Source organism: Pholcus phalangioides, unplaced genomic scaffold, assembly GCF_987345545.1.
Source record: "Pholcus phalangioides strain wild (caught in Gottingen) unplaced genomic scaffold, Ppha-v1.0 ptg000015l_1, whole genome shotgun sequence".
NCBI lineage: Eukaryota > Metazoa > Arthropoda > Arachnida > Araneae > Pholcidae > Pholcus > Pholcus phalangioides.
Genome location: NW_028301608.1, coordinates 30,360,147 through 30,378,070, shown reverse-complemented (window position 1 = coordinate 30,378,070; position 17,924 = coordinate 30,360,147). Strand labels below are relative to the sequence as shown.

Genomic DNA, 17,924 nt, shown 5'->3' with positions numbered 1-17,924 from the left:
TCGCTTAGCGTCGCTGCCAAATATAAGTACATAATGATCCGATAGTTGAAGTAAGGCGATTTTTTTTTTCTTTGTATACACCATACCCATACTAAAATTCATTTTTGAAAAATTACGTTTGTTGCTTGCCTTATCTCTTTCATTCATGAATTGATAAATGGCTCTCGTGAAATTAGCCTATCCTTGTACAAAAAAATGAGGGATTTTGATAATTTAAATATTTTTTAGATAAAAAGGTATTTTTTCCAGAATCTGAAAGTGTTCTTTCACTTTTTTTTTTTTTAAACTCGAATTTAAAATGTTAATATTTCATTTTATTTTTAATGCAATTAAAAGTATTTTTAATTTGAAAAAAAAAACTATTTGAAATTTTGAATCGTTGCCCGATTCCGGTTTAAAAATTAGGGTTTATATCAATTTATTTCTTTTATAAGTTTTCATATAATTTTTTTTTCATCGCTTAAATTTGATACCTTCGTCCCGTCGCTCGCGGGCATCGCAATGCTCGCTGAAGCACCCTGGAGTGCAGCGCTCGATGCTTTCCTCCAGAAATTTTCACGATTAATAATTTAATCACGCCCCTTCTATTCTTACATTTAAGTCTGAGCACATGTCAAAGTTGCCTTGTGGATGCTATTCTTCGAATGATGAACATGGATCGTTCCTCGTTATGGTTGAATGTTAGCGTTAATTTATTGCAAAATGTATTACATTGATATTCTTTTGGAATACTCTTTTAGAAGTTATATTTGAAAAAAATGTTTCGGATGATGTGTAAGATGAATTTGACTGTATAGAAGTTTGTTACGGTTGGCCTATTATGTTGCTCGGAAAAAAAAAGTCGCGGTTGTAAGTGAATGAATATATATTATTTATCTTTGAAGTCAACCTCTTTAGCATGAATGACTTCGCACCGACGGTTGATCAATATTATTTTCTTCTAATTAATTATTTAAATTTTATATTGAAATGTATGGTGGGCTATCTGGGGATAGGAGAGCAAAGCCCGGCAAATACAGTAGACGTAGACTCTCGCTAATCCGGTGCATATCAGACCAGGGTGTGCCGGATTAGCGAAATCGCCAGATTACTGGACGGGCCGGACTAGTGCACGCCCGGATTACCGAGAGTCTACCGTACCCGTGTGTTGACGTAAGTGATCCAACTCGGCGGGTATTTTAGAATGTACACACGTGCACTTGAAAAAAGAAAGTGTGAAAATGATGTAAAATCGTAGTTCACACAAACCACTTGTCCTAGTTGCCCGAAGAAAACCTCTTGAAACAGAATCCTACCTAAATACAGGGTTCCCCACTAACTGGAATTTTTTATTTTCCAAAAAAATTGAGGTACCGTGTAAGTCGTATAAAGAAGTTTTTTAATCAGAACCTTATTGCCAATCGGAACCAATTGCTGTTGGAGAAAAGAACTGCTCAAGAATGAAATTCTACATTTTATCCGGATTCGTGCCCCTCAGTTGTGAAAGTATGCATCTGGTGATGAACTCATATGCAAGAATAGTTCTCTTCTCTCCCCCCCCCCCCTCGCGGTACCGGTGTTATATAATACGCTTGCATATGGGGGAGCCCCTCTCCTGTTACGAAAACGTGGCTTACGTTCCCCGTGAAGATGATGTTCATGTGCGCTTGCTCTGTATCGATCTGTCAGAGGCGGCTGACCTTCATTCAAACTATTTTTCTAGAGTTTTACCAGTAATGGCGCCGATAAGTGCGAGTGCTAGGAGTACGCGTCATCACTTCGCGGGTTGAAAAAACTGCTGCTCAAAAAAATTCTTACTCACGTGAATTCTCAAAATTTTCTCTCCTTATCAAGGTATGTATAAGGGATGTTTTTCAATCATTGGCCATGCCCGTGTTTTACAAGTGCTTACTTGATCGTAATGATATTTAAGGAAACCGTAACCTTGTTAAAAGCTGAGCAATGAGTGGGATAGATTCTCTTGTTTGACGTCCAAATCTTTTTGCTCTCGCTGTCTTTTTGACAGGTTGCATGATTGATTGGGCCAAATGCATGGGTTTTATTTATGAGTGATTGGCATGTGCGAAATCGTTGCTCGAGTTCGATCGGAGATTTTTGAAAGAATACGCGGAGCTAGATGGCGGATTATAATTTCGTAGTTTCGTTAGTCTATAGACAACGTGGGTAGGCTTAGGAGAAGCTACGGCGTAAGTTTCCAACTCGTGTACTCTTCGGAGCACTGAGAAGATGTAGAATTGTCATTAGTGTAATAAAATTTTGCGATAAAAAATATTTCGGAAAAATATTCGTTTTTTGCTTGATTTTGGAACAGTCCCGTGACCATCATACGCCGTCTAAACTGTGGAACTTCGCTGCATAGGCGGAGATTGACTTGGACGTCTGGGGGGGGGGGGGCACGATGATGATGATGTCAGCTCATATATACATTAGATCAGTCGACTCCACCTTTGACCCCCGTATCTCCGCTGGCTTGTAAATTTATATTTTTTAAATAAGGTTGGTTGATTTTCGAGCCCACACACAACCAAGCATCGTTTTCCTTTGTGGGGGGGGGGGGGGGGCTTATGGTTTAACATATTCAAACGCATGTTTGATAATCTGAAGCTTACACTTTCCACGCACTTCTCTACAAATTGTCATGTGCTGATCTATTTATTTTTATTTATTATTAACAGCTTTAACTATATTTTATTTCTTGAAACCAAATCGCAAATAAGAGTGGTTTGCAAACCATCATCCGATTCGAAATATGTAGGATTGGATCCCGAAATGGCGTATTTAACCCTTTAAGTGGCATTGACGAGATATCTCGCCTTCTTAAAGGGCCTCCTATTTTATCATTCACAAACTCAGATATTTTGTAACGTTGATTTCGCAATGGAATGCTTTTCCCCTATATCCCTTAGTTTGCACCTGCTGAAAATCTGAAGAGAAAAACCCTACTTCTTACCACGGCACTTTGAAGAGGGTTTAGTGATTTCTGCTGTGCTGTATAAAGAGTTAATATGTGTAACATATATACACTTTTAAATACGTATTACCCGAGTCACGAAATAGCAGTGAAAACTTTTCCACTCTTTGTGAGCTCGTGTTGTAAACAAACGATTGTGTTGAAACTTTCAAGGTCAAACCGGTTTGAAAGAGATTTATTTGCAAATCGACACCCAATTCTGTGCTGCTTGAGATGAGACGATAGTGTTTTCGTCGGTCTTCTAGATACATATTTGTTTTGTGGTTGATATACATAGAGTTGCAAGTTCCGTCATGCCGGTTTCCAGTTACAGAATACAGCGGCGCGACGCCAAAGCCTTGCCAACGAATTCGGCCGATTCGTCCAAATCCATGATACGGAAAGTGTTCGAGCAATCAGATGACGAGGACATCACCGCGGCAATTTTGAAAGTGTCTCTGATCTGTCCGGTTTCACAGGCTCGTATCGACGTGCCTTGTCGATCGGTGGAGTGCTCACACTTGCGATGCTTCGACGCTGTGAAATACCTCGGTCTGGTCGAACACTATGTCGAATGGTTCTGTCCCATTTGCGGGAAACGATCCGAGTTCCGTGATTTGTATATAGATTCGATGTTTTCGGACGTACTAAGGAAATGTTCTTCGCTTTGCGAGGAAGTGTGTTTTTATCGCGACTCGTCGTGGTCCGAGGTGGCGAAGAAATTTTCCAAAGCTATAGGAGATGGGGATGCTGAAAAGGTAGAAATCGATCATTTCAGTTTCCTCAAAACACGAATTGTGAGGATGGACTGTGCTATATCCACTGAAGAAAAATCCGGAAACCTCAATTCATGAGTACAGTCAGGGCCGTAACTAGGGGAGAGCAAGCAGGTCTTGTGCCCCGGCCCACAGGGCGCAAATTTTCTCAAACCTCTCCTTCAACATTACAAAGGGGCGCCAAAATGCGCACTTGCCCCGAGTGACCAAGCATTTAGTTGCGGCCCTGAGTACAGTGGATCCTGCACATAACGTCCCCTTTTTGAAAACTAGGCGTACTAACCGGAAAATCATTCTTAGTCCCATTTTCTACTAATGGTCATCAAGATCTCCCGCATACAACGTTTTTATGACGTTTTTTTTTTGTATAAAAAGCGGGATCCATGTAATACGATTGCCTGCTAAGAAAATCGCGAGGTTAGCGAGTAACATCGGAGTTGTCTGTAGGCGTTTGGAGGCCCTTTAGATCCGATTTTATGTAGCTACACGGAAAAATTCTATATGTATACGTATACATTTGAAATATACAGAATACCTATACAAAAATAGGCTCACATTTGGAGAAAAGTTAACGAAAATTCCGAATGAAAAAACAAGTGTTTAATAATCCCCCCCCCCTCCCCACTTTTCCTGGCAAAGTTTTTTAAAACGTCTCTAACATGCATTTTGATTTCTAAGGCTGATGTTTTAATCGGGATTTAATTCGTTAGAGAAAATCAGATTTTAGTTAGATTCGATTCAAGAGATAATGGCGGATAATTGGATTCGAGTTTTTAAAATCAAAAATAAGGTATCTTATGTAATACGTGTGTGTGGAGAAAACAGGAATGGGTTAAGGGAATCGCGAGAGTTCATAGGTCGACTTACTAGAGGTAAAAGCCAATTGAAATTCAGATTGTATATGCAAATTATTAGCGAATCTTCAGCGCCTCCGATCGAGTTCTGCTGTTGTTCTTGAATAATGTGATGTTCTTAATTGTAATATAGAAGCTCGTTGCTCCCACCCCTCTTGGAAATGGGCCTACTTCTTCCGCAGCTTTGCACTTGTGCGAACGTTTGACTAATTTTTGGATTCATACATAAATTAATAGTATGTCAAGTGTCCCCGTTGATAGCGCACCGCTGCAGTATAATTGCAAAGATATACCGACATCAGATATGGACCACTCCAAGGCCATCGTACGTGAAAAGTTCGCGGAGTGGGAAGATGATGGTATCTTCGTGGATGTACTAAGGGCTTCGCTGCTCTGTCCTATCGGTAAAGTTCGTATCAAGTTGCCTTGCCGGTCCGTGCACTGCAATCATCTCCAGTGTTTCGATGCTTCGACGTACTTAAAGACCGAAGAAACGAGTTGCAGTTTGACGAAGTGGCACTGCCCCATCTGCGAAAAACCCGCGAGGTTTGAGAACCTGCAAGTGGATTCCCTGTTTCGGATGGTGCTGAGGAAGACGTCCAGCTGGTGCACGACGGTACAGTTCGACAAGGACGGTTCGTGGACCACTGGGACCTCGAATCAGCGTGGAACTGTGGAGATTGTCGAGAAAGAAATCGACGACGAAATACAAATATTGCGCGAATTAATCCCTGTCGACTCAACTGGGAAACTGCAGAATGATTTATGTCTATCGCATGTTAAGAAGCCTGTGGATAAAATACAGCTAATTGAATTGGACTGTTGATGTGGATTTTTTTCGTCCTTGAAGAACCTTTGTTTTATGAATGTCGGCTTAGAAAAGTTACTCGGCACAGTTGTTTTTCTAAATATTTTAAAGTATTTTTGTTTACCTAAAAATCTTTCAAATTTGAAATGAAAGTTGACTGTTTTAATTAATGTTAGATCCAATTTTCAGAGGTTTAATTTAATATTAATCCTTATGATTTGTTTTATATAAGCAGCCATGAAAGCTATTTTTATTTTAAAGCTTATACTGGATTTTCATACTCGTAAAGCTAGTCATGTTTCAATCAGAATATTTTAATCAAATTTTGATCGAACAAATAATTGTTTATTGCAATGATAGGGCCAACTGTGAAAAGGTGTACGTTTTGTTTAATTTATTGTTTTTCTCCACTATTATGGTTATTCTTGGTTTTAAAGTAAGAAGTAATTTAGGGTTTAGCATATGAAGTTTTTTGAAAGTTTGATCCATTGTGTGTCAATTATTTTTATCGTAAAGATAGTCAAGTTATAAAGTTTTACTTTTTTGCAATGTTTAATATAAGCTGTGCTGTTTCTAATGTTCATATTAATAATTGATAGCTTCTCCCTATTTTTTATCTTGAAAGTTTTTTAGAAAGTTGTTTAGTTTGTTGAACATTAAAATTTGTATTAAATATAAGAATTTTTGTTTTTGTATTCTCCATGTGTTTGCCGAGTACCAAATATTTCGCAATGCTAACACAATATTATTGAAGCAGCCAAGCAAAAAAAATGCAATTATGTTTCACAATAATTCTAACTTGCAGGATGTAAGGTGGTAGTAAATTGCCTCTTTGCCTTTATATAGAGAGCCTTATTTATTAACTCGTGTATATAGAGAAAAAAAGGCCATCACCATAGCTGTTACAGATAGTAAGTTAACCAATTTGTGAAATAAATGCAAGTCTGGTCTTGTCATCGGAAATTGGCTCTAAATCATTTTTTTATTTTATACATCTTCATAGTTACGAGTTTTCCCATTTTTGTTTTTTTTTAGTGGAGGGAAAACTTCTTTTAACAGTGAACAAAGTATATTTTTACATTGTTTATTATTAAAGAGATTATTATCCAAAGTAACTGTTTGGATGAGAGTTGCCTAATTGTAATATAATGAAGCACATGCTGAACTGTGCTTTGCTTTTTGTAGTTCCTCAGATTTTCGAGTTAGCAAGTTGGGTATTCGTTCCATGACATACTTCATTTTCATATGTAATTTTTAACTTGTAACACCAATTGGTGTTTTCTACCTTGAAAATTAAATTATTTTTTTTTTTGCAGTTTTGAAATTTTTTTTGTCAATCGGAACCACAGTTATTTTATGCATGCGAGCTAATTAAACCATGCCCTACAATTTATTGCTGATTCCAAATGGCAGCACTTAACATTTTGCCTTTTTATACTCTCTGAGAAGTTAGTGTGTTAATCCCTCGGTGTGGAACTCGCTACAGTAGTGATCTCATTCTGTGGTGATGTTGCTATATCTGTTGTACCGCTGCATCAGGAAAATTTCTGACAAGGACGAATCGGGTGTCAAACTCGCAACACCTCTAAACATTCTTCGGTTCTTTAGGCGAGTATCTTATCTACCTGTACTACCAGACAAGACCCGGACTCTTGTCCCTTGAGGGACCTACCTGTACTAACGTGCCCAAATTTACTTATCTTCCTAATATTCATATTTTTACTGAGGCTGCTAACTTCAAGAGTGGATAATCTATTTCACCATGAAACCAAAAGTATATGTGTATATATTTAGCGTTTTTTATTAACTCAAAAACCTTTGACTTTATGAACTAATTAATGGGAAAAGATGTTAAAAAAATAACATGGTTTGGGATCAGAGAACTAGTCCATAAAATGTTGGTTCATAAAATCAAAGCCTCAAAGGTATTTAAATTTTAGAATGATAACTTCAATGCCCAAGCAAATGGATATTTTTGTTGGTTTTGTGACACAAATTCTGAAATGTTTGACATTTGCATCCATTTATTATCTGTGTGATGTTTTTAATTATTCTCTTTAAATTAGCTATAACTTTTCATTTTTTTCACAGGCTCTTATAAATAAAATGAATGCTCAAAGATTTCCGTGGATGAAACTCTTATTTTCTTTAATGGTTGTGGTTAGTGCTATTTTGGCGTGTGATATCCACCAACATGGCTCTTTTGGAAGTTAGTACTCATCTTTGTTAATAACCCCCTATCATATGTTTTAAGTTTTTACAATGTTTCATTGATATGTAAATCAGTGAGTGATATGATTTTTTATGACAGTGAAGTGTTAAAAGTCTGTTTAATGCACGTATGGTATTAATGAATGTTGTCATTACGAAAATCGAAAGTCTTTTTTGGACTGAAGTTTTAAGCATTTTGACATTGTCTTTCACCGTTCTGTTTAAACTAACATTTAAATTTTAAAACTTGTATTTACAGGTTCAAAAACTGCAGATTTTATGAAAAGTGCTGGTGTTTTAGCAATATGCGAGCAAGCCTGGGGCAAAATAACAGTTTTTAGTGGCAAAACTATCAAGTATGCTTACATATTTTTCATTAAAATTTCATATATTCAACTGCAGATGAAAAACATGGGTAGAGATATCGGGGGGTGGGGGGAAGATCCTCCCGGTTCACCATACATATCAGTAATTCAGCCCCCCCCCGATGCAAAGAGCTGTATCCTACAATGTCTAGGGACAGGTTTGTCTCTTGATTTATCATACAGGTTTCTTTGTATTTGTCTCAGGGTATGAACATAATGCAGCAGGTTTTCTGATTCTGAAAGTGAATGTATTATAAAACCAATCTGTGAAGACAGACTTTCAGAATCAGAAAGCCTGTTGCAGTATGTTCATACCCTAAGTCCCCCCTATAGAGTATAGTATGTTATTTTGCATTTTCACTTATCTTACTAATAGGTATGAGTGGTGAGAAAAAATATGTGCAATAAAGAATAAACAAAATTTAGGTAAAATAATTGTAGTTATTAATGAGTAGGATTTTCTTTTCTAAATTATTCAATCTGCAAAAGTCTATAAAACTGAAGGACATTATTCAAGGCCTCCCATATGCTATAGTCACTGTCTATATTTTAATTTGGGCTCTGTTCTGAATCAATGTCCTATGGACCTCCCAGACAGCTCAAATTAAGACTTGCGTTCATCTTACATTTAAAAGAATATGTAACACATTCTAATCGAATATGGACAAGTGATGTTTTGATTCTTATTCCTTAACTCGTGATGCTGAGTTACTTTTATTTTACAGGTGGTTGGAAGTCAACATCCCAGTTTTTAACTCATGGGTGTGCCAGACTTTTGGTCCATACCTAGAGATGTTCTGGGAGCAGTTATTTTCTCTGTGTGTCTACTTATGGGACAGTACGCTGTTCGTGCGATCATGGGCAAACACAAATATTCCACCCATTCTGAAACAGGTGAAAATTTTCTTCTGTATTTTTAGATACAGTGGAACGCCTATATAATGATATGCAAGGGACCAGAGAAATGTGCCATTATAAAGGAGTTATCATATATAGATGAAATAAACTCTATTTTGGCTAACAAAGATAATTCGTTCCAGAATTACATTCATTAGCTGAAATATTTGTTAGACGAAACACAATTTTCCATAGGTTTCTATGGAAATTCATTTAATTTGTTCTAGGAACTGCCTAAAAATTACAAAGTAACTTTCATATGACTCCAAGAACAACTGCAAAAAAATACAAATTGACTGAGATAACTTGACAATTGGGTGAAAGGAGAATTCAAAGGAAGATGAGAAAAACTGAACATATTTTTATTTTACATTATACAGTCAGGTTCATGAGCCATAATGAAAAAAAAAGTGGGAGGTGGTGTGCTATATATATGTGATATAGTCAACTCATTTCTCTCCCACACACATGCAGATGGAAAGAATAAGTTCCTAGAATATCCAGACTGTTCAGTTTGGTATTAGGAGTCTTACTGTATCAACTGAAACCATTCATACAATTCTGAGGTTTTTTAATGTGTGTTCTTTTAACTTAATCATGCATGTGGGCTCAAAATATTTCAGAAAGTGAGAGAGAGAGGACTGGACAGTGATTCTGAGATAGAAATAAATTAATCTAGCTCAAGGAATAGTTACTTATCATTTTGACTGACATGAAAACTTAGCTCACGACACAGCTCTGTTTTATATACTCGTGTATCCATATCAACAAAAATGTTTGTTAGCCGAAAAAGTCCTAAGCTGAGGCATTCATTAGCCAAGTTATCAGCATATTAACACCATGAAAAGTGCATCAGGACTAGGAGTAATATCATTATACAGAGTGATTCAAATAGTTTTTAGGACTAACTCTGTAACAGTCGACTTCAGAAGTGTACTTCCAATTACAAAAAATTTTCAAATGATGTGCGGTTTTTTTTGAGGAATTGATATCTCTAAAAAAATAAAAACATTAACTTTTTATTTGGTTCCTGTTGCAACCCAATAAGAACATTAACTTTTTATTTGGTTCCTGTTGCAACCCAATTAGAAAGTTGTTTCCCTGTCTCTGTTGAGGTAAACAAAAAAACATTCCACGTTGTCAAGTGCAATGTTTGCTGAGATATTTGTGTTCAAAATTAGAGAAAAACAGCATAAGTAAGGGAAAGGAGCATATTCTCATTACTTCATGCTGTTCTTCAACTTTCCTCCAATATTCGAATCCAAATATTGCACTTAAAAACATGCATTTTTTTTTACTTCAGGAGGGACAGGGCAAAAACTTTTTAATTGGGTTGCAATGGAAACTATATAAAAAGTTGGTTTTTATTTTTTTATGTGTACAATCAATCCCACGAAGGAAAAAAAATCAGCATTTAAAAAAATGCACATCATTTAAACATTTTGTAATTGGAAGTACTCTTCTGAAATCAACAGTTAGTCCTATGGACAAACAATTTGAATCAACCTGTATAAGCTATTATCATTATAAAGGGTATTGTTTCATGGGGTTTTCTCTGTATAATGTTATTATTTTCATTTATGTGAAAAGGCAAGATTTTGAAGTTAAATAGTTGTTTTATTTGGTTCACACACAGATCAGTGATAAACTGCCTGGCTATGCACAGACATTGTCGATGTCTATGGAAGGAATACTGATGAATTTGGTTACCTTTCTGAACTCTGTCCTGAAATTCACTGAATACTATTCGTCTGCAGTTATTGCGTGGATGCACAAAAATGTTCTTACGTAAGTTAATGGTAGACATAATTGTTTTAAAAAATATGATTAAAATGTTTTTAAATGTTCAAATGACTGGTGGGAGGTCTGCTTAACTGATCACACACACAACAAAAAGCCACGGAAACTAAATACAGTAAAACCTCCCAACAACATCCACTAACTGCACCATGAAAAAGTGGTCGCTATGGAAAGTGACCATTTTATTTCTGAAAAACTAGAATTTATCTATGTAACATGATAATCTGTTCCATAATTAATGAGAATAATTTACATAATTGGTTATGCAATATATTATATATTACCATAATTGTATAATTGCCTTGTTTATTGATCTACATCGTTATTTTGACATCTTAAAATTTGGCATCTTTAATGTGCAGTGATGAGATAGAACACAACAGAAACGACTTGTATATGGACTAAGACAGTGTTCCAGCAATTCCTGAATAGTTATCTATTCCCACTCACAATCAGTGATGGGCAAACAGTTTTAGGAGCAGAAAAAAAAAAATTGGCGGGGCCGGACAAATTTTTGCATTGAAATTTTTATACTTAGAAGTGAAGTGCCGCAGATTTTGTAGCGGGCCAGATAATAACCTCTAATTGAATTTTTTTAGGCAAACTGTACTTTGCCCATCACTAATATGCACCATGCATGTCCCCCCCCCCCCCGTACGCATCAAATTTTTTGACCCTTGACATCATCTGATGTAACCTGTGTGATCTCAAATCGAATTGTGTAAGAACTAAGTCACATTTTCAGATCACATCAGTGACTCACAGCACAAGGGTGTAGCAGGGGGGGGGGGAGACTTGGGGGTCTGGTTCCCCCCTCCCCCGAAATGCGAGGAAATGACCGAAAAAGGGAAAAAGGAGGCCAAATCTCTATTCTATTACTTTGGTTCCCCCGAACAAAATTTCTGGCTACGCCTCTGTCGCGTCACATTGTCGGATCACGTCATTGACTTGCGCCACATTCTCTTTTATCACATCAGTGACTCGTGGCACATTCTCAGATTATATCAGCGACCTGCAGCACATTTAGGATCACTCAAGTGACCCTGCAGTGCATTTAAAGATCACTTGAGTGGCCTGTGGCACAACTATAGATCACTTCAGTGGCTCTTCCCCCCCCCCCCCCATTGCTTCAATGTACCTATCTAACATTTATAACCAGGAAAAGAAAGCATACATAATTTTTTCTCCATAGAGTTCGGGGTGGGGGGGGGGGGAGAGAGAAGAATCTTTTGAAGATTTTTCTGCATAATAAAGTATGTATATTTTTTTCCAGACTCCATGTAAAAAGTGGTCATTGTTCGGAAATTGTTGTTTGGAGGTTACCAGTAATGTTAAGTCTGTGGGACGTGTTCGATTTTAACAAAAAATGTGGCCATTAGAAGTGGTTTTACTGTAAATACTTATTTAGATAATTTAAAATAATGGTAATTTTCCAAAAACTAGTACAGTTGATGTTCGTTTTTACAAACCTGTGCAGACTCTATAATTAGTTCATAAATGGGAGAGACAATTAAAAAAAATGAGAAATAAATGAGTTGGTTACTCATAATTTCCAAAAAAATCACTTATTTTTGTTTGTTTCATTGTAATATTTAGCAGTTATTTCAGTAATCAATGATTTTAGCTTCCCTTCTTTCTATTTACTGGTGACAGTTACATCCACAGCTGCACTTTCTTCGCGTAATATCTGAAAATTCAAACGGTGTCTTTTTCAACCAGTAGCTTTTCGAACTTCAGAAATTTTGATTTTCTGAAATATTTTTGGGATTCCGGAACGTTACTGGATGCACTTGTCCCAGAAATGGTCTTTGATTAGAGTTCTTAGTGCATTTTTTGAGATATCGTACGTTTTGACAATTTCTGTCTTGGTTTGCATATTAATTTTGTAAAAAAATTTCATCTACCATCAATCACAATGTTTTCCGTTTTGTTGAAATTGTGATGGAGAAAGCAGTCATACATCATATATTGTACCATTTCTCAAACCTCCAGTTTATTCACTTTATTATGCAGAAAAGGGTGAATTACGTTAACACGTATCTTCAGCTTCGTATGGTCAACCTTGCAAATTATTAAATGTGGATTTTCATTTTGTAAATGGCAAATTGGTGAACTCTTTAATAATAAAATAACAGGAAAATGAATAGCGGAAGAAAAATGAGTTCATAAAATAGAGCGTTGATAGAAATGAGGGTATCCAAAATAGAGAGGATTTCAACATTATCTCTATGGCATGTTGTTTGGGACAGAGGACCAGTTCGTAATAAAGAACATGTTCATTAGAGGTTTGTAAAATGCAAGTGTTGACTAGTAAATGAAACGACCCTTTCAGAAAACATTGTCATCATAATGAGGGTGATCAGTATTATGAAATCAGGAACATGTCTGAAATCTTCATGCCAAAAATTCCAAGGATTGAGATCAGGTGATCTCATTGGTCATCCTATGGAAAAACTTGACCTTGCTGTCAGAGAAAGGTTGTATATAACATACTGTATCTCAAATTTTTATATGGAAAGTCTTTTTTTTTTTCAACAGTTGTGCCACCACAAAGTTATGGAGCATATTAGAATGCCCAATAGCATTGATGGAACCGTTTACTGAACTGCTTTAGAGCAGGAATTAGGAAAATTAATGCATATTTGTAAACAACTCAACTCTAGGCGGAATCTGATACTGGCTTTTTATTTTTAGAAATCCATGCATATGCATGTTCATTTGATCATTTCTGTTGTGCCAGTCATTTTCTGCATGTGAGTGCTAATTAGACTGGGACCTCGTTTTTTTGCTGATTTAGAACAGAAAAAAAGATTAAAAAAAATGTGTTCTGCTCTCCAAATTTTGTCCCATATATCACTCACTAGAGTATTTTGAAAATTTTTATTTCATAACTGCTCGATATCTATCCGAAAACATAAACTCCACCACTAGATTGTACTTAGTTTCAATGTTGTTTCTCAAAACTTTGAATTTGCACTAATTGAAATATTTTATACCTTAAATTTCTAAAAAAACTGAAATAAATTTTGAATTTCTTCTTTTAGGGGTTCATTGTCAGCCGAGAATTTGCAGAAATTTGCCGGAAATGCTGTCGATGCTTTTCAGCAATATACCATGACAACATACAACTGGATCAGCGAAAGCATTGCAGCAGTCTATGCCAAAAGATGAATGAACTCTATGCCAATTATACACATATAAACAAATAAACACACTTAACTGTTGATTGCACTTATACCATTTAAGCGCTGGAAGCTACATTGTCTGTTATTTTCTTGTTTTTTTTCACTGAATTAAACTCTATTGCCTTTTGGACATTTTGGTTTTATTGTCGATTTTTTTTTTGTAAATAAAATTTTGGATTTTAAAAGAAATATGCATTGTGTGTGTCAAATAAAAACATATCTAGATTTTTTTTTACCTGTATATCTCTTGATGGCTTTGTTGTTATTCAATCATTAGAAATGCAACCATATACATGTAAATCAAGAATAAAATGCTAGAATAGCATATAGACTAACACATTGTAAAATCTCTGAAGGATGACATAAAGGGGCTAACCATATCAGAATAGACTCTTCTCTGACGGCGGGTGGCCATTTCAACCTTTACACTCAGATTTTTGTTGAAAAATTGGGATAATTTATAGCTGACCTACTAGCATTAAGTTTGCAAAGACTAATTTTTGAAAATACTTGAAAAGATATGAATTGAATGTCAGTTCTTTTGTTATCCACTAACAACAAAAAATCAGTCCCTCTTATTGAATAAAAAGAAAACTTATTCCAATTAAAATTTTGTTAAATGACAAAAGTTTTAACATGCAGTGTTTCAATAGATAAGTGGTTAAAGTTTTAGCAAATGCCGAAGCTGAAACAAAAGGCTTTCGTGGCAATCCTGTAAATTCGAATTAAGTTTTTGGGTTTTTTGGCCAACGTGAAGTACAGTTTGTCGTTTCGTTCGCATGAGTGGCCAACGAAACATCAAAAGACAAACACCACTACACGTCAGCCAAAAACCCAGAAAACTTTTTAACAATTCTAAATGCCTGAACTGTTTGAAAATCGAGGCAATAGGCTTGCGTATTTTTTTCAAACCTCTGGCATGATAGAATATATAGTTCATAGCTTGACATCAAAAAAATATTTAGACACCAGCCAAATTTAATTTCTTAAGAGCCAAGCAGTTTTTGCTCAAAAGACTGTCCTAAATTTCTTTTTTCCACTCATCGGGAAGGAACATAACTTCTTCCCATCATTAAAAGATGTAATCAAGTCAATTGTTTTTAGTGTTATCCTGGCTCTAATTTAGCTCTATCGCATATAGAAAATATCAAGATTTTATAGTCACCATGGCGATCTGGCACCTAGGATTTGTCAAGCCCTGATCTAGTGGCATCCAATCGATTAAAATATAGTAATTTATATAGCAAGCCCTGAAAATTATGATTATATCTATAGAAATTTTTTCATACTGAAAATTTTCAATCCTTAGAATATCATACATGTTTTGTATTAAGGTCAGGATACATTAGGTGTGCATCACAATGTATTTCCCTTATTTTTTTAAAAATTATATCAAGTAGTGAACCTCTGGGGTTATATACATAAACTTAGTTCTTTAAAGTTTTCTTATAGCAATATTTTTGACAGTGTTAACTATAAGGGTATCAACTTTGGTGCTTTCTACAAACACACAGGAACATATTCAACACAAAATTATTTTTGCAATGCTCAGGGGATACCTATATTTTTCTAAAAGATGGCTCTAGTGGTCCAGTAAAATTGTATTGCACACTCAGTTCAAATAGTTCTAAAAGATGGTTCTAGTGGTCCAGTAAAATTGGATTGCAAAACATGTTTGTACTACTTTTAAATTTTTTTTCTCTTACTTGGAAAAAGGCAAGGGTTTTTTGATAATTTTTTCCTCTCTCTTGAAGTAATTAAAATTTGGAGCAAAATATATTCAACAGTACTTTGGGGAAAACATGAAAGTCACAAGTGGTTAAATACAGTTGTGTGTGTATATACCTATTTTTATTTTACATGAATGTTTTCAAGTTGCCAAAAGTGGAATCTTTTGAGAGAGAGTCTATCAATATCAAGTCAATCAAATGTATCAAATTTCTACTCTCTCTGACAAAAGATGAGGGGAGAAAAAGATCATGCAGGGAAACCATTTTTTTCTTTTATTCTGAGATTTGAGCTCACATAAACAGAGATAACTTCTCTATACCATATTCTTGCCCAGCACAACAGACACACTGTTAATTGATTCAGAGGTGTACATGAACATTAATATTTGGAAATAACCCTGATTCTACTACCAATATACAGGGGTGGGAAGTGACAAAGTGCCCCCCCCCCCTTATCAAAATAAAACAACTGCACTGTCTTTTGTTATCAAACATCTTTTTATCAGCTTGTTTTGTTTTTGGTGTTTCAGGTGCTGTCATAAAATTTTTCACACCAGTCTATTGAAGGTGATTTTTGCTTACTAAGGGCACTATTTGCTGTCTGGAGCAGTAGCAGTTCAAATGGGCTTAAAATTTTCTGTAAGTTTTCAATTTTTTTTATACTAGGAAAGAAATAGTTGCAAAATGGGAGAGAATTTCGGAACAATCAACTCGTTGTTTGGCGAGATTGGCAATTTGACACTGGTAATTTGGCAACATTGGCGATTTAACGCTTGTTATTCGGTTCTTATTAGTTTCTAAATTAGCATTCGTAATTCGGCGGACAAGCTCTTTTACCCCCGGAATGAAAATTTTTTCCACGAAACATCGGGATCTGGCGCAATGACGATTGACTACAGTAATTTCTGCTGCTTCCCCAGAGGCGACTTTTTTTCTTTCTTTTTTTTTGAAAACGGAAACTGACTCACATTTGCGCTTTAAAGCTGAAAGACCATTGCAAACCATCTTCTGTTTCACGATCACGGATATTATTGGGATTTCGCGATGGAAAGCCCGATGAGGGGTCGATAATTTAAGTACAGAGGAATATAAAACACGCTCTTCTCTCGGAAAGAATCGTTTCGCGGCAAGCAGGAACAAAAACATTTTGGCGTTCTTCCTGAAATTCCGGGCATACTGAAGCAAAATTCTGTATTTTGGCTATTTGGCGCAGAAAAATATGAAAGTACACTATTGGACAGAGTTCCCACATCTTTAAATATATGCATTTTCCATATTTTAAAACAATGGAACTTTTCTTAAATTTCTCTAGTCTAATGAAATTCTTGAATAAACAAGATTCACCTGCATGTAGAATAAAGGCAAACCTTTCAAATTATTAGGCTATGAATAATCGTTCTTAACTTAAACTCTTTTCTGCCTCTATCTGGAGATAGCTTTTATAAAAATGAAGAAATTCAAAGAAAATGTCGTCGTCCCCAGAATTCATCATAAAGTTCAATTACCAAACACTGACTTTTTTCTTCTAATAAATCTCATTTATTTTCATCATATGAAAAAAAAGGGACATTTTCATAAGATTATAATTCACATTTCAGTATCATTTAATTTGAAACTGAAAAGATGATTATTAATACAGTAGAACCTCTCTAATCTGGACTCCTCAGGACCTAGGAGATTCTAGATTATGGATCAAGTTTTTGTTTATTTCCCATGTTTTTTTTTATTTGGAGCAGTAATGTGTTGTGTTGCTTTGAGCATTTTAATATGGTTTGTAATTAAATTATTATATGCATAGATATTGTCTTATTAATTTTCTTTTAAAGGGAATATGAAATTTCTAAATTACAGTTGAGCCGCCCCCCCCCCCCCAATAAAACAAATTCTGATTCAACGACTCCCTCAATTTAATGATTTCTTTCTTAAATTGTGATGAAAATAAAGGTCAAACCCCCTACTTAACGAATAAAAACCCTGAATATAATGATTTTTTCTTCTTATATATTTCTCATCCTTCAAATCCACAATCTGAAAATTTGACTTCTCAGGGTTTGACCTTCAGCTCTTCTTTAAGGACAAGCAAAAAAAAAAGGAGAATGAATCTGTTCCTTTTTAAATAAAGGAGGCAATAAAGGCATTTAGTGTGTGTTTGGGAAGGTTTCAGCAGCCTATCCTACAATACAATGATACTGTAAAACATTGTGCTGTTCATGTTTAGATTTTCAGTAAAAAAATAAAGTTACTTCAAGTTTGTGCTCTGTTTTGACAAGCAAAGAATGGTAAGTTGCTGAAGAGTAAAGTATTTTTTTTTTTGGTTAGCCAATCAAAGGCGATTTCGACAGAATTTG

The 17,924-nt window shown here is 35.5% G+C and overlaps 1 protein-coding gene across 1 annotated transcript in view; it reads left to right on the top strand.

Annotated features, from left to right (window-relative positions):
- The window catches only part of Tmem214 (Transmembrane protein 214), a 37,221-nt gene extending 23,245 nt beyond the window's left edge, over positions 1–13,976 (top strand). The window contains exons 12-16 of the mRNA XM_089243304.1: positions 7,480–7,597; positions 7,859–7,955; positions 8,690–8,858; positions 10,498–10,649; positions 13,706–13,976. Of these exons, the coding sequence (XP_089099430.1) occupies positions 7,480–7,597; positions 7,859–7,955; positions 8,690–8,858; positions 10,498–10,649; positions 13,706–13,832 (663 nt within the window). The 3' untranslated portion in view covers positions 13,833–13,976. The remainder of the gene's footprint in view (positions 1–7,479; positions 7,598–7,858; positions 7,956–8,689; positions 8,859–10,497; positions 10,650–13,705) is intronic.
- Positions 13,977–17,924: the final 3,948 nt, after the last annotated feature.